Source organism: Psammomys obesus, unplaced genomic scaffold (assembly GCF_907164565.1).
Source record: "Psammomys obesus unplaced genomic scaffold, mPsaObe1.curated_primary_1811, whole genome shotgun sequence".
In the NCBI taxonomy this organism is placed as follows: domain Eukaryota; kingdom Metazoa; phylum Chordata; class Mammalia; order Rodentia; family Muridae; genus Psammomys; species Psammomys obesus.
Window position 1 is genome coordinate 64,354,283 of NW_026585504.1, and position 20,812 is coordinate 64,375,094.

General features: G+C 44.2%; 1 protein-coding gene and 1 long non-coding RNA gene across 3 annotated transcripts in view; one reads left to right on the top strand and one right to left on the bottom strand.

The window, feature by feature from the left end:
* Positions 1–1,121: 1,121 nt before the first annotated feature.
* LOC129674721 (uncharacterized) lies at positions 1,122–13,831 on the bottom strand. Of its 2 annotated transcripts, XR_008719834.1 has the most exons (3): positions 13,603–13,831; positions 6,947–7,047; positions 1,122–1,286 (listed from the first exon to the last, which is right to left on the bottom strand). It is a non-coding gene; the product is annotated as an uncharacterized LOC129674721 (long non-coding RNA). The 2 variants fall into 2 exon arrangements; XR_008719830.1 differs by lacking the exon at positions 6,947–7,047.
* Positions 13,832–14,195: 364 nt separating this feature from the next.
* Gpr39 (G protein-coupled receptor 39) overlaps positions 14,196–20,812 on the top strand; it is a 193,406-nt gene continuing 186,789 nt past the window's right edge. Inside the window, exon 1 of the mRNA XM_055601960.1 lies at positions 14,196–15,420. Within this exon, the coding sequence (XP_055457935.1) occupies positions 14,565–15,420 (856 nt within the window). The 5' untranslated portion in view covers positions 14,196–14,564. The remainder of the gene's footprint in view (positions 15,421–20,812) is intronic.

Below are 20,812 nucleotides of genomic sequence, written 5' to 3' on the forward strand. Positions count from 1 at the left end.
GGACCGGAGCTGTCTGCCTTTAACTAATGGTGTGGCAAATACAATTCATATGAACGTCCATTCCCTGAATTGACAGTGTAAATGTGACTTTGAGAAACATGACAGAAACGTAGTGTGTGACTTTTCCTGGAAAAAACACAAACAAATGACTGTTCACCCCAGATGTGACACTGATTTGACAAGCCAAACAAACAATTCCACCCAAATCTGGATTAGCGAACTGGTGAATTTATTAGGGATACCTATAGGAATATGAGTTAGGGGTTAGTTACAAAAGCGAGTGTGACTTCAAGGTAGTGACATCAATGAAAAGCCTATTCCTTCGAGGGTGGCAACTCTTGAAATCTGCATCCCTTGCCTGAAGCTGCATCCCTAGAGCTCCCTATGCACTTACAAGCAGATCGGATTGTCAGAAGAGATCATTTCCCACCAGTTGTCACTGTTTATATTACTTTGAGAAGGAGCCTGTGAGTCTTGTTAAGTTTCAGGTAGTTCCTGAGATCCGTAGGTTTTATTGAATTCCTTATATTTGTGAGTTTGTTTCCTCCCAGAGTCCTAACAAGCTTCAGTCCTGAACAGGCTGTTTAAGTCAGGAGGAGACAGCTATAGGACAAGCATATTCTCCTTGTGTTTGTTTTGCTCAGACTTATTGACTGATGGAAAGGAATGGTATTCCTCTCCATACTGGATATACAAAGAAAAACAGAGCACCTTCCTCGGATAAGCCCCAAATACCCACTTCTTCCAGTTTACTAAGTGGAGACTATCTTTTATGAGATTTTTAAAATTAATATTTTAGATAGCTTAAAAACCTGAAAGTTGCCTTTGTGTTCCAGCCTGTACCCATGAAGGGAGAAAGTTGAGAGAAAAAGATAAAAATTCCTTCCAGCCTGGGTTACATGTTACTCACAGTTACCGAGGTTTCATTCTCCCAACTCCCAATTTGCAACATAATTCAGATACCCTATTTCCAGCCCTTGGCAAAAACCTGCAATTGGAATGTTGCCTTTGACCTTCATTATAACATCTATTCCTCATTAGCACCATTTTTCTCTGATACACTGAAGATTTAACACTAATTACTTTTGTTGAGAAGTTCTACTTTGCCAAATCAAACCATATCAGAAATGATTGACTTTATTGCTAATTTTAAATGTATACATAAAAAAATGTGGGCTTGGTTTGGGGCTCTGGGACACCCCAGAGTAGATGAGGCCTTGGAGATGGTGGTATAGTCGGTAAAGGGGAGTGCGGCGCCGAGGATGGTTGGGAGCTGTTGAAATGTCCTGTTGGGAGAACACAAAAGTAAAAATTTCAGATTCTTCTGAAGAAAAGAAAAGCAAGACTCAGCTGCCATCGGGTTGACCCCAGTGCTGACTGCCCCCCCTTTTCAGTGCCTACCTACCCCCGTTGCCTCTTCCCAGCTACAGACTGTGGTTTTAACCACCTGGATGTGCCATGGTAATATCTCTGTATATGAAATTACAAAGTAAGCAGTGGGGTGAAGTTCCTGGACCGACAGTAGAGAAGCCATCTTATCATCTCTACTCGTCACTGTTTAAGAAGCCAAAATATTTGTGTGTGTGAGTGTGAGTGTGAGTGTGCATGTCTGTATGTGTGTATTCACAGGAGTACATGTATGTGTTGAGGCCAGAAAAGGCTTCTTTACTCACTGTTTATGTTACTTTTTGAGAATGGATCTCTCATTGAATCAGGAGGTCATCAATAAAATGACTACAGACAAATCTTAGAAAGACCCTCCACTGAGAAAATTGACAAAAAAAGAAAACAAACGAGAAAACCTCCACCAGCACCAAAACCACCTAACCAGCATAGGACATAACATCACTCATTACAGTGATTGAAAGTATAAGAGACAGTTTGTAGTGGGTTCATGCCAGTGGCCATCGATGTCAAAACCCTGTTGTCTCCACGTTGTCCCACTGACTCATCCCAGAGCCCTTGCTCCAACCACGACTTTCCACATCAAAGTTGTCAGCGTCGTCTTCATTTCAGCTAAGCATGGGCGAACGGGCAGGCTACCTTGCAAAGCAAGGCAAGATAGGATTTGCTGACAAGGCAGATTGTCACAGAGTTCCATGGGAGACTGCCAAGAATGGCAAATATGCCCACTGGCACCCTGTAGAATCTAGCCACATCAAATTGGAGCAATTTATGCCTACAGTTAGGAGCAAAGTTAGCAAATGAATGCTTGGGAGCTTCCTTATTAACAATTATGACCAGCAGATAAAGAGTCAGGGAACAGACAGTGTCAATGGCGACCCAGAAACTTCCTCTGTCAGCTCTCCCTCTATTCTCCAGCACACACCCCTGAGCAAGATGCTTATTCTGTAGTTGGGGGATGAAAGAAATATGTATTTACCCTAGGCGGGGAAACCTATGACAGACTGAAGAAATTATTCCACCCGAGTGTAGACTAGTGAGTTGGTGAGTTTGAGGTTAAATGAGTGACTCAAAAGACCCCTGCATCATCAAGAAGGCCCCAGCAAGAGGGATGACTCATGAAAAGCTGTATTCTGAGAGCTCCCTGCGGTATGTGTAAGCTGTTTGACTAATGAAAAAGACCTTTTCCACTTCTATTGTTCAATGGTTTTATAACCATATGGGGACCTTAGGAATCTTAGAACTTCCGGAGTCAGGTGAGATGTAGGAGTTCTTGAGTTTTGTGAAGCCCCAAAGTCTTCTGTTGCAGAAGGGTGCTGCAACTTGGACAAAGTAATACAGAAAAACTCCCAGCAATCATATTTTATGTTTTGATGCAGCACCTGTTGCTTGAGGAAGTGAATCAACAGGAGGCAGGGTTTGAGCTTTCACCTCCTGACTCTTCCTGTTTTTTTCTCTTTTTTTTCTTGTTTGAGGATGGAATGTGGCCACTCTGCTTCTTGACTGCCAGGATAGCCTCATGTTCTTGCTGTGAAGTCTTCTCCATCACAATGGATTGTACCTCTCTGAACTGTTAGCCAAAATGAAGTACTTCTCTAAATTGTCTTCTGTCCAGGTATTCATCACAATAACAGAAAATTAACTAATACAGTACTCTCATCATTTAAAAAAAATTGAAACTTGAACAGAACAATAAAAGAATAAAGGAACGCAGGGGAGAAAGCAATGTATGGCTTGGGACTGGGAACATTTCCAGTGGGACTCAGAGAGTCCTTTCTGTGTTAGTTCTTTACTGTGACAAAAATACCCAAGTGAAACAAAGGAGAAAGATTTCATTTTGGCTCACAGATTCAAAGATTTCAGTCCATCCTTGCAAGGAAGGTGTGTGAGGCAGAAAGAGCAGTTCACAGCATGGCTGCCAGGTACAAGTGAGACAGGGAAAGAAAGACACATGCGTGTACATGTGCTCTTGAGAGGACACACACACACACACACACAGAGAGAGAGAGAGAAAGAGATGGTGGGAAGGAGAACATTTCTGTGCTCCTGTGTCTCTCTTCCCCTTTTGTTCTTTCTGGGCCCTCAGCCCTTGGGATGGTTTTGCAGATCACAGCTTACTTTGCTCAGTAATCTCTGGACACACCCTCACAGGTACATCCAGAGCCAGCACATCTCAGTCCACTCAAGCTGATGGTCCAGTTGAACTATCACACATTCCTGATTCTATTATTGAAGGAACATTTTTAAGATCATAGGACAAAGTTAGCTGGAGAAGGACAGAACCATAAAGTGCACCAAGTCAACTGGTAAGATCTCCCCATCTGCTTGGTTAATGGGAGAAGCAGGGCCAGTGTGGAGTCCCCATGTCACTCCAAATCACCATGCCCTGCCAGTCCCTGACCTAGGATGCCCTCAGAAGGCACTCTGACCTTGGGTGAAGCAGCTCTCTCTCCTTCCCCCTGCCCTCTCTGAGAGAAGTCAGCTTTTTCTGTCAATCACTGGAGAAGAATCCACAGGGAAACAGGTCTCCAACCCATGGACACACATTACTTAAGGGAAGAATCTTGCTTGTGGGGCTGCCAAGCTACATAAAGCCCCTGGGCCAGATCCAGCCTGCCACTTGCACTTGTTACTGTCCCTGTGTTTGTCTCCCTTGGCTTTTTGCTCTAGCCACTGTCTCTTTTTGATGCAAGAATGCTAGTCATGTTGCATTAGGATCCACTCTGATCATTTCAACTTAAACTCCATTATGTGCAAAGACTTTTAGGTCTAAATAAGGCTGTTTTAGTGTTGGTTGGAGGTAGGATGTTACTCCAGTTTCCTTTCTGTTGCTATGATAAGACACTATGACCAAAAACAATTTATGGTAGGAAAGGATTACAGGTCACAATCCATCACTGAGGGAAGTCAAGGCAGCAACTCAAGCAGGAACTTGAAGCAGACACCATGGCTCTCTTGCTGTCTCTCTCACTAGCTCATTCACACCCTGCTTTCTTTCAAGGCCCAGGAACACCTGCCCAGGGAATCATACTGCCCACCATGGACTAGGCCTCCTATGTCCATTAACCATCAAGACAATTCCCCACAGATGTGCTCGTAGGCTAGTCTGACCTAGCCTTTGACTGGAGCTCCACTTTCAGATGACTCAAGGCTCTGTCAAGTTGACAGTTAAGACTAACAAGGGCAGCAGTCCACACCTCTTTCGGTATGGACAAATTCAGCCCACAAGATGGGAAATGTTATTCTCTTCCAGAAATGTGACGCACCTCTTCTTCCCCGGCAGATGAGCTGGTGGGACTGCCCTGTGTTTCCCTCAGCTCTCACTCTAGTCACCACAGCCGAGTCTCAGCAATGAGTGCTCTGCAGCGTCTGGGTCCAGAAACTCCTAGCATTGCTTAAGCTTATCTACAAACCACCTTGGCAGGCTTGCCGGAGTCATGCAGATGCAGAGGCTCCAGCAGCCAGCAAACTGTCCAGAATGGAGCCAAGTGACTCCCAGCCAGTAGCATTCTCCGCAGCCTAGGGAGCCCTTATCGGCATTCTACCAACACAGCCAATTATTTCCTAAAAGAGCTGCAGTCCCAGAAGATCTATTTTTCAAAGTTTTACTTTCTTTCTGACAACTAATAATTGTGCAGGGTACCTCAGGATCTTTCAACATGTTTTGGATTATCAAGTTGGGCTAATCAGAATGCAGTTCAGTAGCAAATACTTAACAATTCTTTGTGGCAAGAGCATTTAAAATTCTCTCTTTTAGTTATTTGGAAATATACAACTGGATGTTTTTATCTTGCTTGATTATTTACTTTGTATTTTCTGTCTTTATTTATCATACCATATTTGGGTAATTTTCATTTAAAATTGTTTTTTTTAATTGTTTGAGATTATAATTACATAATTTCTCTGTTTTTTTTTCTCCTTTCCAACCCCCCCCCATATACCCTTTCTTGCGTTCTTGTTCTCTTCCAAGTTTATGGCCTCTTATTTCATTAATTGTTGTTACATGTATGTATAAATATACATTTATATATTATATATACATATTTATATGTAAATATGTAATCCTAAATGCAACCTGCTCAGTCTGTATAATGTTACTTGTATGCATGTCTAAGGACTGACAATTTGGCATTGGATAATTGATTAAAGTTAGCTATGAGATTGTGTTTCCTAGTAAAGTCAGAAGCTACACCCATAAGGTCTCACCAGAATGACTGACTAAACAGGACCTCTACATCGACAATAGCAATGGACATACTAATGTAGATGGTGGGGGGGTGAGGATCCTCACTATACCTCTGCATAAGAACTATAGGCAACTAAGGAACGCTAAGAGGGAAGGACACACAAATTGGTTATTTTATTTTTTTGATAAAACATCATCTATCACTCAAGTTAGCCGTTTACAGATACCAGGTGAATGATATCTTTAGAAACGTGATGTCCAATGTTTAAGATCTCACTCTTCATGGTTCCTGTGGGGGGGGGGGATTCCTTGAGGATCTGTGTACACCTAATGGGTGGGAGGGAGATTTTCTTCAGTGGTGTAACCACTGGTAGGTCAACAATGCTCCCATAAGCAATATCAATTAATCTTATTGATTTATAAAGAAACAAAAAAAAAACATGAAAGTATAATGAAGACTAGCTGAAAAGGAGAAGAGGATCAGTGTGTGTGAAAAGTACAAGAGAGGGTGTTAAGGGGTGACTATGATTAAAATACAGTATATGTATATGAAAATGTCATGAAATACTATCTATAGTTATATACGCTAATAAAATATTTAGAAAACAGAAAATAGCTCTGCAAGTAGAAAAAGAATAAGGTAGAAAGCCTCAGTGCAGCCCTTTCAAGATTTCCGAGGTAAATACTTTTAGGCGATCAATTTAAAGAAATTAATGTAAGTCAGATGTAGTGAATGGTACATGGCTTTAATCCCAGCTCTCGGGAGACAAAGCCAGCAAGATCTCTATGAGTTTGAGGACACTCTGGTCTACATAGCAAGTTTCAAGCCAGCCAGAACTATATGGTGTGACCCTGTTTTAAAAAGGAGGTGAAGGGGGACGAAGAGGGAGAAAGAGAGAGGGAGAGAGAGGAAGATAAAGTCACTGAACATGCAGTTGGGAAATGGTGTGGATAGTCAGCTCTCGCTGTATGACTTTTATGTGCTATCCAATTTTTGGTATTGGGAGAGGGGAATTATTTGGGCTGTGCTGAAAAGCTGTTATGGCCCAGATAGGATTTGTAAGAGGATTGAAGAGTGTGTGGAACTGGACACTATCCCTCTAATAATACCAGTATACCAGTTCAGTGATTTCCATGTTTGTCTAGGCCAGTGATTCTCAACCTTCCTAATGCTAAGACCCTTTAGTACAGTTCCTCATGTTGTGGTGACCCCAACCATAACATTATCTTCATTGCGACTTCCTAACTGCAATTTTGCTACTGTTATGAATTGTAAAGTAAATATCAGCTATGTAGCATGGTCTTAGGTGACGCCTGTAAAAGAGCTACTTAACCCCAAAAGGGGTTGTGACTCACAGGTTGAGAACAGCTGCTGTAGATGGTGAGATTCCAAGGGACAAAGGAGATGTCTTTGTAATAGTCTTACCACGCGGTGTTTCACAGTGTTTGTTAAATGACTGAAAAGTGAACATAGGGAGAACACATACATTTCATGATGAAGGTAGAACATCATTCTTCCTGGACACAACATACAAGAGAATTGGAGTTCAGGAAAAAAAAAAAACCAACAACAACCCCCTTTTTTGAGTATAGTGTTGGGATCAGTTATTAAGGATACATAAAGGGTACCCCAATATATGTTTCCTCAAAACATGAACACATCTATTTTGATCAAGAATCTGAAATTCACACAGGACTCAGCAAGATGAGGTCATTTTGGTTCTCTTGGCATCACCTGGGGAGGAGTGAAGGATGGGAGCTGTTAGCTGAAGGCTCATTCATCTGCCTAGAGGTTTGAAGGTGTTCACTCATAGAGCTGTAGGCTGACTGAGATAGCTATAAGGTCTGACCGCATCCTCTTCCTGGTACGGTGATCTCTGGGCAGCTGCACGGCTGGTGATAGTTCAGAAATCCCACAATGTGTATCATGAAGAAAGCAAACTAGGAGCAGGAAGTGGCTCATCCCCATAACCTCAGAATCTTAAAGAATGAGGCAGGAAGATTGTGAGCTTGAGGACAACCTTTGCTACATAGTCCTAAGCCAGCCTGGTATATGCAGTAAGACTCTGTCTTTAAAAAAAAATGACAAAACAAAATGAAAGAAGGAAGGAAAAAAGAAAGAAAAGAAGGAAGGTAGGAAGGAAGGAATTTTAGCATCATGTTCCATGCATTAAGCAATCACAAACGATTCTAGTTTCTTCTCTGTTGCTAACACATAGGATTTAGAACACTATGACCAAAACCAACTTAGGGGAGGGAAAGATTTACTTCATTTTATAAGATGAAAGTGTTTATTAGGCATATCATGCCAGGTCACAGTCTATCATTGATGGAAGTCAGGGCCGGAACTCATGGTAAGATAGGGAAGCAGAAACCATGAAGGATGCTACTTACTCGCTTGCTCACACTCTCAGTCAGCTGGCTTTCTTAAATAGACCATGACTACTCAGCCCATGATGGTGCCACCCACAGTGGCCTCAGTCCCCCTACATCAATTTATAATCAAGACAACCCCCCACAAACATGCCTATAGGTCAGTCTGATCCAGGCAGTTCCTCAATAGGGTCTTTCTTCTCCCATGACTTTAGGGTGAATGTGTAAAGTTGACAGAGCTAACTAAGACATCAGGATTTAAGGATCTTGAGTGTCTCCCTAAAAAAGTTTCTTCTTTTCCCTTTAGGAATGGATCATGTAGTTTCTGAATCTCTCTCTCTGTGGTCTTTTTTATGTGTGGGCCCATCATTTCCAGGAAGTCCATGAGAGTAACAGTGACGCCAACCATGTTTTAGAATCACTTTTACTCTTGTCCTTTCTAACTTATCAAGATTTTGCTGTCATGTCCTTATTACACTGAAATAAATCCATACATCTTGCCTGCTCAATCCTGTAATGATGGCAAACCTAACCAGCCCAGACATGTTTCTCTCCTCTCTCTTAGCTAGTTCAAGCTCACAAGTTCTAGAGCCCTTGAGCAGGTGATAATAAAATGGCTCATGATGGGATACATTTGTGACAACCTGAGCATTAAGTTTGTCAGGAGAACATCTCAACGACTCTAGGCTTATTACCCAACAGCTCAAAGAAGGGGCCAAGCCGCATGATAGGTGTATTAGTTCCTTTTCTCATTGTTAAGACAAAATACCTGACAAACAAATTTAAATAAGGAATGGTTTGTTTTGTCTCACTGTTTAAGGGGATATATTCCATCATGCCATCCAGCATGATGGCAAGAGTAAAAGACCAGAGGGTCACATTACATTTGTTGGGAAGCACAGTGAACAGAAAATGAGACCAAGTCATAAAATCTCAAGACTAGACTCCAGGAACTGACTTCCTCCAAAGAAGCTGCACCTCCTAAAGGTTCTACAACCTTTCCAACCAGTGCCATCAGCCACTGACCAATTGTTTAAACACATGAGCCTATGGGGCGGGGGCGTTCCGCATTGAAAGCACAACAGCAAATAGTAGCTAATGCTGATTTCATCTGCCAAGGCTCCTGGGCCCAGACTGAATACAATGTTCTCAGTCACAGACTTGAGCCTCCTGGTTGTTTCTGTACACAGCTGTGTTCCTCTCTGCAAGGTCTGTCTCCCATCAGTGTAAAGGCTAGCGATGAGGCTCAGATTGTGTCTAGGTCAAAGAGATGAGGACAAGATGTCACTTGAGTTTTGGATTGTGTGTGTGTGTGTGTGTGTGTGTGTGTGTGTGTATGTATGTATGTATTTGTCCTTCATTCTTTGTTGCATTTTTTGTTTGCACAAAGGAGAATTTATTTAGAAGGAAGTCTGAGAGGAGGACTCATGAAAGACTTTATTTTCTCATACTTGTCAAACTGCTAATATTTTCTCAAGGGAGTGAAGATTATTTTAAAAGTAGAGGAAGAGGATTGGGGAAATGGGTTAGTGGGTAAAAAACATAGCTGTGCAGGTCTCAGGACCTGAGTTTGAATACCCAGAACCCATGTAAAAGCCCAGTGAAGAGCATGCACATGTATGATCCAGCATTTCCACAGAGAGATGGGAGGAGGAGACAGGAGAATCCCCGGAAGCTTATAGGCCAGTTAGCTTAGCACATGCAGTAGAAAAATGATGAAGAGACCTTCAAACAAAGGTGTGGACTGAGACCTGGAGTTGTCCTCTGACCTCCACACACTCTGTGGCACATGCAAGCCCACATCCACACGTAGGAACTCATGAACATCTACATACACACACAATAGATAAAAACAGAAATTATACTAACTCTTCCTATGGGGGCTGATTTTGATTGTAAAATTGGTAATCCTTACAATCACAGAAGAGATACATGGAGCCTTAGGAGTAGAGAGAGTGGCCACTCTGGCTTGGTTCCAGCTATTAGAGGAGTTTTGCCCATTTTAAAGTTGGGTTAGTTGTGGGATTTGGGTTTGTTTCTTCACTGTTCTGGCGTTGTCGTTCCTGATGCATCTTGGATACCAATGGTTGGTTTATTGCTTGAGAACATCTTCTCCTAACCTAAGGTACGCGCCCTCATTTCCATTTTCTATAATCCTATGTGTTTACCTTTGCTTTGTTGCCTGGACATTTGGTATGATATCTAAAAAAATAAACTTTACCAAGGTCAGTCTCCTCCTCCTTCTAGGAGACCTGCAGTTTCTTACAACTATGTGGAGGCTTGTGGGTTTTTTTTTTTTAAGATTTATTTTTGTTTTGCTTGTGTGTGTGTGCACATGTGTGCATGCTGAATGTATGTTATATGTATATGGTGCTCTCCAATACTAGAAGAGGATGTTATAGCCCCTGGAGCGGAGTTACACATGGTCGTGAGGCAACCAGTTTGGGGCCTGGCAAGCTGTCTCTCCAGCCTTCGGGCAACATGCTTAAATTTTGTGCTCAGGGTTAAAGGTCAAGGCCCCAGTGCCATGCTTTTGCAAGAGGATGTCCACTTCTCCTTCCACAAACTGCAAAGACTGTCCTTCCTATATCGTGTTTTCTGAGTTGCCTTATCAGAAATTACTTGGCTGTATATGCTTGGGTTTATTTTGGATTCTCTGTTTTAGTCAACTGGTCTATGTCTGTTTGTATTCCTCTCTCTTTCTCTGTATATGTGTGTGTATGTGTGTTTGGTTTGTATTTTAGTCCCCCCACCCTTGATAGATAGACAGACAGATAGATAGATAGACAGACAGACAGATAGAAACAGCTTCAATTACCATAGCCTTTAACATAATTTGAACAGGAGCTGTGGTGCATCCAGCTTTTTCTTTGTCAAGATTGATTTTGGCTATTCAAGGTCTTCAGTAGTTTCCATATGAATTCTTGATCTTTTTTTTTTTCTGTGAATATACACACCACTAGAATTTCAACAGGGGTTATGCTGAATCTGTATGCAACTGTGGATAGAATCCGCTTTTACTATGTTAATTCTTCCAATCCGCAAATAGGAACTAAATTTGTATCTTCTTCAGTTTCTCTCATCAACATTTTATGCTTTCCAGTGTGCAAGCATTTCACATTCTTGGTTGAATTTATTTGCATTTCATCTTTTCTTTTGGTGTGTGTGTGTGTGTTTCTGGGTGAAGGGCTGAGGTCAGCTGCCAGTGTCATTTCTTAGCAGCCACCCATCTTGTTTATCTTGAGACAGCAATCTCTCATTGTACTGGAACTCTTCAAGTGTGCGAGCCTGGCTGGGCTGGCTGGCCAGTGAGCCCACAGAATCTGCTTGTCTCTGCCTCCTCAGTGCTGAGATTACAAGTGTTTGCCTCTGCTGGGCATGTGCAAACGAGTGTAGGTGCTCTCTAAAGCCAGAAGAGGACATTGGAGCTGGAGCTTGGATGGCTTCAGAACGCTTGGTGTGGGTCCTGGGAACTGAACTTCACAAGAGCACAGATACAAAAGCACTACACACTTTTATCTTCTGATTGATCTCTCCAGTCCCACTCCTGACTTTACTGTGGTTGCTGGGGATCAAACTCAGTTCTTTAGGCTTGCAAGGCAAGCACTTTATCATCTGAGCCATCTCTTCAGTGCTATTTCATGCTTTCTAATGCTGTTATAAATGGGTTTGTTGTCTGCATTAGCAACTTTTGTTTTATGTTGTCCTTCAGTTTACATGCCCTTGCCTCTCGACTGTCAAATAAACCCTTTGGGAAAATTAGCATTTTACTGCCGCGCTGGGTGGTTAGCGATGGCTCAGGAGTTGAGAGTGTGCACCGCTCTTGCAGAAGACCTGAGTTCTTAGCACCAACGTTGGCAGCCTCACAACTAACTCTAACTCCAACTCCAGGGGCTCTAATGTTCTCTGCGTGACTCAGTGGGCACCTGCATTCACATGCTCTCACGTACATGCCAGTGCACACCCACACCCACCCCCACACACACTTTTTAAGATAAAATACATCCTAACACAGCGAAATGACAGTGACTTTTAGGTGGTCAAGTGCTGAGAATAGATGGTTGTTGAGTGATCAATGGAAGATCCACATCAATGTGCCAAAGGCCGAGGGGACATGAGGAAGACAGAGTGGAAAGAACATAAGAGCCAGAGAATGTGGAGGAGTGTCACAAAACGCTGCCTTCTAGACACGACTAGGCCATTGCAGTCATGAGCTCACCACTGCTTTGTTCAGGGATGTCACTCGCACAAGCCCTGCTGAGAATCGAGTCAGTCAGCATTCCAACCTCTATGGGAGAAAGGTCCGTGTGGACCCACCCCTAACCGAGGAGCTATAGAGTGGTATTCAGAAAATCCCTTTCTGCACCTGTGTCTGTTTTCTGCTAGTAATTCAGCACAAAGTGGCCTTTGATCCACTTGGAATTGATTTTGGGGCAGGGTGATAGCATGGATCTAGTTTCATTCTTCTACAATGGGGTCATCCAGCCCAATGTGGGTCATCCCATCCCTAGACAGTTAGTCTTGGGCTGTATGAGAAAGAAGCTACCAGAACACGAGCGTGGGCAAGCTAGCAAGCAGCCTTGCTCCATGCTTTCTGTTTCAGTTCCTACCCTGGCTTCCCCCCATAGCTGACCTCGCAGTGTAAATCAAATAAACCCTTTCTGCCTCAGGTTGCTTTTAGGTGGAGTCTTTTTCCATGGCAACACAAAACAAGCTAAAATGCACAGCGAAAAGATCTCTTGATTCCTTGTCTCCTCCAGAGTGACTGTGTGTTTGTTTTGCACCTGTAGTCAATTTAGTATCCTTCTTACTGAGCCTCAAAGTACTGGCAATGCAAGTCCTGCCTTAGGTTAGATATCTGGGTCAGCCCACCCTACACAACTGCAAACCAGCTCCCCGTGGTGCACTTTGTTCTCCTCCTCGGCCCTGTGAACTGCCCTTCGCAGATTCCCGTCTATGCGAACTGGACTGCTCCTTAAGATTTTATACATGGGCAGAGGATGTGGCTCAGCTGGTAGAGGGTCTGTCCAGAATGAAGCCCTAGATCCCAACACCTCTTGAAACAAGGGTGGTGCTTCTTGCCTGTAATCCCAGCACTTGGAAGGGGGAAGCAGAAGGGTCAGGAGCTTAAGGTACTCCTAGCCTACATGGAGTTGGAGACCAGCCTGGGCTACATGAAACCATTTCTCAACAAAACAGAGACAAAAGAAAACCAAGAAAGTGATTTTGTGACTCAAGGGTCCTCAGCCTATCTTTTGTCTTTAAAATGTTGATCAAGGCAACAAGGAAAAGCTGTTGTCAGGATAGGCAGGGACTCAAAAAGCGATCTATTTATTCAGAACAGTAGTGCTCAGCTTAGGGCGACCCTCCCACCGCTCCAACCGCTCCACCTAGCAATGTCTGCAAACATTTTGACTGCTGGTTATCCCTCAACACACACACAGGTCCACTCCTCTTTTGCGCCCACCATCATTTTCGATTTTAGAGTTAGGTAGGATTTTTACACTGAAAGGCTGAAACTGCCCATTAGAATCCCTCCGCCTTTTTTTAAACAGTGAGCCTCTGTGAGAGCCGGCAGGCTCCTGCTGTGGCCCTCAGATTTGGAAAACAGCTTCCCCTGAAAGATGTGCTTCCCTAACCTGGCATCTGGAACACAGGCACCCTTCGTATCCATCCGCATTCCCCGCTCGTGGGGAGTTCCACCTTTAGGGAGAGAATGGCTCCAAACAACAGCAGCTCTTCCGGTCCCTGGACAGGATGGCGAGGCGACAGCTCTCACTGCTGTAAGCTGGAAGGCTTGGAGACAAGCCAGACATCAAAAAGGATCTTATTAGCCTGGTAGGAGCTGACTTCAAGCTAGTAATTCACTGCAAATACCTGGGAATTCCATTATTTGAGCACTATTGGGAGAAGATCCTCCGGAGCAAGCCACAGCCAAAGTAGTCCTGCGCCACCTCAGACATCTGAACCAGTGGAGACCGGTCTAGTGACTCAGTTTGTCTCTGTTTAAGGCCAGGAGTGGCCTCCAGCTTCCCACATGCCACCCCTACTCCAGGAGAGAGGAACCTCAAAGGCTGGCCTGGACCCTGCTGCTAGAGGAGGGAGGTGCTGTTCCTTTTCCTGCCACAATCTCTGTGTTGAGTCAGACCCTGCGGCTGGGCTGGTCCTAAAGCAGGCTGCTGAGCAGAAAGAGCTCTGGTTAATGATTGACCCGTGGGAGACTTCTTAGCTTCCCTCCTGGAAGGCAGCCGGGAAGGCCAGTGCCAGGGACCTGGAAGGGAGAGGATCCACAGCCAAGGAGAATACTGCGGGTCTCATTCAGAGTTGCGTGGAAGGTCTGAGCCTCCTTCCCCTGAATGGTCCCTCCTCACCCCCAGCCGCAACTCTCTCCAAATCCCACCGCCACCCACTGCCGCCGCCAGGGTGAATAATTCCAGGAAGTTTCAATGGCAGAGCCGAAAAACTAAGTCACCCTTAGGCAGCCAACCCCGGTGACAGAAAGTGGTGCGCCCAGGCTGGTGAGTTGTGGGGCTTCCTCTGGAGGCGGAAGAAAGAGAAGTGGAGACATTTGCGGACCTGGTGGTCGGGATCTCTCGTCCTCATGGCTTCATCCAGTAGCTCCAGCAAGGTCTGCTCCCATGTCATCGATCACAGCCAGGTCCCTGAATTTGAGGTGGCCACTTGGATCAAAATCACCCTCATCTTGGTGTACCTGGTCATCTTCGTGGTGGGCATCTTGGGCAACAGCGTCACCATCCGGGTTACGCAGGTATTGCAGAAAAAGGGCTATTTGCAGAAGGAGGTGACAGATCACATGGTCAGTTTGGCCTGTTCAGATATCTTGGTCTTTTTGATTGGTATGCCCATGGAATTCTACAGCATCATTTGGAACCCCCTGACCACGCCCAGCTACACGCTGTCCTGCAAGCTCCACACGTTCCTCTTTGAGACGTGTAGCTACGCCACGCTGCTGCACGTGCTGACCCTCAGCTTTGAGCGCTACATTGCCATTTGCCATCCCTTCAGGTACAAGGCCGTGTCTGGACCTTGTCAGGTGAAACTGCTGATCGGCTTTGTGTGGGTCACCTCCGCCCTGGTGGCGCTGCCCTTGCTCTTTGCCATGGGTATCGAGTACCCTCTGGTGACTGTGCCCACCCACAAAGGACTCAGCTGCAACCTCTCTCGCACCCGCCACCATGAGCAACCTGAGAGCTCCAATATGTCCATCTGCACAAACCTCTCCAGCCGCTGGGTTGTCTTCCAGTCCAGCATCTTTGGAGCCTTCGCCGTTTACCTGGTGGTCCTGGTGTCTGTGGCTTTCATGTGTTGGAATATGATGAAAGTGCTAATGAGGAGCAAGAAGTGCTCTCTGCCAGGCACGGGGCCACAGCTGCAGCTGAGGAAGTCAGAGAGTGAGGAGAGCCGGACAGCTAGGAAACAGACCATCATATTCCTGAGTGAGTCCGCGTCTCAGGGGAACCTGGGCCTTCTGGCCTGAGAAGTGAAAATCCTAAGTTCACTGAGGCTAAAAAATTGGTAGCTAAATAAGGGCTTTGGTGCTCATCCGGGTGTGTGGGGATATGTCTCTTCTTGGTGATTAGGAAATCTGTGGTCTATGACATTGAAAGGTCTGGTACATCATTTCTGTGACTTCAGGCTATAAACAAGGTATCGTGGATAACTAGCTGGGTGATAAGAGGGACAAGTTAAGTCATCCAAGACAGGTGAAAGTTCCTTTGGAAAGGGACAAGTTCTTCAGCGATAAAGAGAAGAACTTATCTTACTGGATCCTTAGGCCAGAGGTCTTAGTCAGGAAGGGAAATTTTGTCCCCAAGTTTTCTCCTCCTCGGAAGAGGCTGGCTTGTCAGCATTACTTGCTCTTTGGACTGTTATTTCTGGCGGGAGTGATCTGAGAGTCACTCAGAAACTGGAGCTCTTATCTGGCCAGTCTGACATACACTTGAGCTCGCCCTGCTTGGTTCTCTGCTGGGGCCATGGGACTGTGCCTTCCCAGAACAGTGAAACACAGCAGGCCTTCCTGTTTATCTGAGGACTTGGCCTGAACATTTCTGCATGCCCCCACTTCTGGTGCAGAGATGGGGGTGGGGGGAGCCTTTTGCTTCCAAAACTTGGTGGTGATGCAAATATTTGAACCTGGAGACCTTCTCTGAGCTTAAGGGAACTATTTGTAGAAAGCTGGTGATATGAAAAACCCTCAACTTTCAGAAGAGAGTCTTTAGAGGCTGGAGATGGGGCTTGGATGATGGCAGAGCACTTGGTTAGCATGCAGGAAGCCCTGAGGGCCATCCCCAGCACTCGGTAAACTCAGTGTGATGCCCCACACTTGTAATCCTAGCATTTGGGAGGTAGAAGCAGGAGGATCAGAAGTTTAAGGTCATCCTTGGCTATCTAGTGAGTTTGAGGCCACCCTGAGTTCCATGAGACCCCCAAAACAAAAACCAGACCAAAAATAAATAAATAAATAAAAGCCTGAATTAAGGGCTGGAGAGATGGCTCAGCAGGTAAAGAGAAGTTGTGGCTCTTCCAGAGGACCCTTGCGAGAGCTCCAGCTCTGTCGTCAAGTGGCTCATGGCCACCTATAACTCCAGCTCTGGGCAGCTTGGATACCTACACCCAACATTCACAAACACTCATGCAGACAAACACACCTATGCGAAAAATATTTTTTAAAATCTTAAAGGAATAATACAAAATAACAACAATAACAACAAGAAACAGAAGGGCTTTGTCGCTGACCCCCGAGAGTCAGGATTTTGACCCAGACATCTGTAGTGTGTGTCACCAAAGCCTTAAAAAAACAAAGAAAAGGTGACGTCCTAGGTATATGAGTGGGAGTTGGGTCAAGGGAGAGTTGAGATTGTAAACATTTTTCTATTCTCTTTTTTTTTTTTTTTTCCTTGTTAGTGAGGTGTTCCAGGAGAAATCAATCCTGGGGTTGTTTGTTTGGGTGTCAGAAACTTGAATGACCAGTCCAAGGCCTGGGGTTCAGGTACTTGGGTCTTAGGTCAGCCCTTCCTTTGGCTGAAGGTGTGTCAGCTGCTGACCCAATTTTAATGTAAGTCTGTAGAAAATGGCAACACCCCATTTGAGTGAGTTGGATGACCGTCTGGCATCAAGGGCTGTGTTACTGTCTGGGAAAGAGCTCCCCACGCTGTAGCTGGGATTTCTGGGTTCTTGTATTCTGCAACAGGGAATCGGATCAAGGATATTTAGATAGCGGTATAAACACAGACAGTTTACTAAGAAAGAGGTCATTTCCAAGCTAGGAAAGGGGCCAGGGAGAGGGGGAGGAAAGAAGATTAGACCTCCTACGGCCCTGAGTCCTTGGAGCTGTGATCTTTGGTGGGACATTTGCAGCGTGCTCACTTTCTTATACTTGTCCACTGTGTGCGCTGCTCCTTGCTTGTAGCCCCCAGTCTTTCATACGTTACTCTTGACGCCCCTTACCCTTCTCTTCTGCCACAGCTGGGCTGGGTAATACATGTGCCCATTGGATAGAGTAGGAATTTGGAGCTTGTGAGATAATGGACCTAGGACATGGCAAGGGCACTGAAGCCAACAGTCTCAGAAATTGAATTGGCTTGCTTGAACATTTGCTGTAAAGTTTCCTTTCCTTCTAATTCCACTTAGACACAGCTTCCACTGTTAGCTATAACTTATACTTTAAAGAGTTTATTTTTGTCTGTTTCAAGTGTATGTTTATGTGTGTGTGAATATGTGTCTGCGCATCCACGCACCCACGGAGACCAGAAGAAGGCATTGGGTCTCCTGGAGCAGGTGCTACAAGCAGTTGTGAGCCCCCACTGTGGGTTCTGGGAACTGAACATGGGTCCTCTGGAAGGGCAGCAAGTGCTCTTAGCCAGTGAGCCATCTCCTTAGTGTCTACTCTACTCTCTGACCAATCTCTGGTTTTGTTTTTGTTTTTCCCTGTTTCTCTGTGGGGGTGGTAGTTAATCTCCCAGTCCAGGTTCAGATAAACGGCAGTCTCTGCTTGGCGTATAAACGGTCAAATACCCCAGACTTTTATTTGAAGATGGACAGCCCCCTGGAATTCATTTCTCACAGTAGTAATTGCTTCAAATGAGTTCCTCCTTACTCTTTCTCCTTCCCTGCTAGACTTCTTATTCTTTCTAACAACTATGCATTAATCACCCACTGGCTCCCAGCATAGACATTTTGACTGACAGTCAGGTACTCACTGTGTGACACGATCTCAAGAAATTTGCCTTTTGTATTTAGCCCATCTTCTCTGCAGTAGGTTTTCAAAGTGGGCACTGGCAAATGCTGACACCTCCCCAACGCCTTTCAAAGAACTTTTAAAAACACTAATTAACTCAAGTTAGGGAGTAAATTAATGGAGTGAAGAGGAGGAAACCATGACTTACATCCATTAGATTAATATGATACAATTTGCTTTGTGGGTTTCATAAACTTGTGCTTGGGGGCATTTTTAACCCAGAGCAAATGAACAGATAAATTGTTTACAAACCACTGAATTTAATATAGTGATTTAGCTGTCTTTTTAGTATTTCACTTAACAGATGGATCAAATGAAAATAAATATTTGCTCATTTCAAACATATTTTGATTTTAATATGAAATGTAAATGACGACAAAACACAATATGTCTTCAGAGCAGTTGAAGCAATAAAAAAATCAATTAAGGATTCCCTCCTCATTGTTAAATATTCTAACTTCCATATAATGGAGCCGAAATTCATAAACTCAAGCAAGATGAGGAAGCCTTTGTAGTAATTATTAATTTTCTTTTCGGCATAGTTTTGTGGTTACCCCTCCATTGTATTGAGGTGCTGGGCTGGTGAATAATGAGAACAAATGAAGGTCTCGGAGAGAAAAAAAAGTGCTGAGATGCCTAATAGGTTGCAAGCAATTTGCACAATAAATCCTAATAATGCAAAAGTGCCTATTCCTGAAAACTCTCTCTCTCTCCCACTTGTTCCTTCCCTCCATCTCTCCCTCCTTTCTTCCTTCTTCCCACATGTGTGATGTGCTTGTGTGAACACACATGGACCATTCACTTGGGACACTTACATGCAGGCAAGCACTCGTACACATAAAATAAAAACAAATACATCTTTTTAAAAATGCAAATAGAAATAATTTTTGTGGCACTCCAGAAACCTTTCAAGCCAGCAGCTTCCTTATAGTCCCAGAGCACATTAGAACCCAGGAATTGAGCTGTAAACTGTGTTACAGAATTTCATGATGTCAATGAAAGAGAGCCAAAAAATTCATGAATCAAATGTCTCCAGTCACTAATGACAATTAAGAGTCCGTCTGACCTTAGACCAGGTAATCGTGAAAGACCAGAACACTGACAAGCATAACCCAGGACCAGAACTTCAACATGAGTGATCAGGATGGAAAAAAAAAAAAAATGCAAGGGAAGCCTTCTGGAGAAAGCCAGACTACAACATATTAGTTAAACTATTTATTTATTTAGTATGTTTGTGTGTGTGCCTGTGTGTATATGTGCTCATGAAGGCCAGAAGAGGACATCAGATGCCCTGGAACTCAGCGTATGTGGGAGCAGGGAACTGAACTTGGGGCCTCTGCAAGAGCAGCCAGGGCTCTTAACCACTGAGGCATCTCTCTAGGTGATGTTTAGCCTCTATTTCGGTCAGGGACTCTTGTAGCCCGGGCTGACCTTGAACTCACTAAGTAGCTGAAGATGATCTTCAGTTTACGACACTCCTGCCTCTGCTTCCCAAGGGCTGGGATTACAGGTGTGCCCTGCCGTGCCTACACTGCATACGCAGCATGTATGTAGTGCTGGGAATGGAATCCAGGGCTCCCTGCATTTCAGCAAGGTCTTTACCAACTGAGCCACATCCCCAGCTCACCGTAAGAAGGTTTTAATAGTTGTTTTCTTGACTAGTTTAATTTTCCAAGCAAAGACATTTTCCTGCAGTGTACAATAATCTATCAACTCAGTCTCTCAGGGAAATATCATCAGAATTAAATTAGTGACCTCTTAGTGTATGGTAATATTTTGATTCAAATGCTTGGCTATATCAGGAGAAAGTTTTACCTCAAGTCTTCAGATTATTGCCACTCTTCTCTCCTTCCCTTTATTGATGTGGATGCAGCTATAATAAATGATATTGCCTGTTTATTTTTTCTATTTGTGAAATCCATCATAAATTGCAAATTTCCTGTGATCAGCCTGGTAGACAAATACAATAATGCTGCTTTATTTGTATAATCAGGCTGTCTCAGAGATTTCGCTCCTCTGTCGGAGACATGCATAGCATTTGAGGAGGGGAATATTGGAATCTTAGGCCCCATGCATTAGCATGCCTGTTCATCTGTCTTTGTTGCATGCTTTGTGGGGGCTCTCAGAGTATGACCAGGGTGTAGTTGCCTTGGTTTGGCAAAACATCTAGATTACTGCACCCAAATGGTATAGAGTAAAATTCATGTATGAGGAGACAATGCATGAAAAGAATACTAAATAGGAAGTTCAGGAGGAGCCTGTCCTGCCACCTAGGCCATGACCCCTGACCTACCACTGTCAGCCTTCTCTGCCTTTTCCTTCTTTTTCTTTCAAGAAATATTTCATGGTGTAGTGGCACATGCCTTTAATCCCAGCACTCAGAAGGCAGAGGCAGAGGCAGGTAGGTGTCTGCTAGTTTAAGGCCTGGTCTCTATGGTGAGTTCCGGGACAACCAGAGCTACATAGTAAGATCCTGTCTTGAAAATAAAAACAACAAAAATAAATTGTGTATGAGCATTTATCTGCCTACATATGTGTGCAGCGTGTGTGTGTGTGTGTGTGTGTGTGTGTGTGTGTGTGTGTGTGTGTGT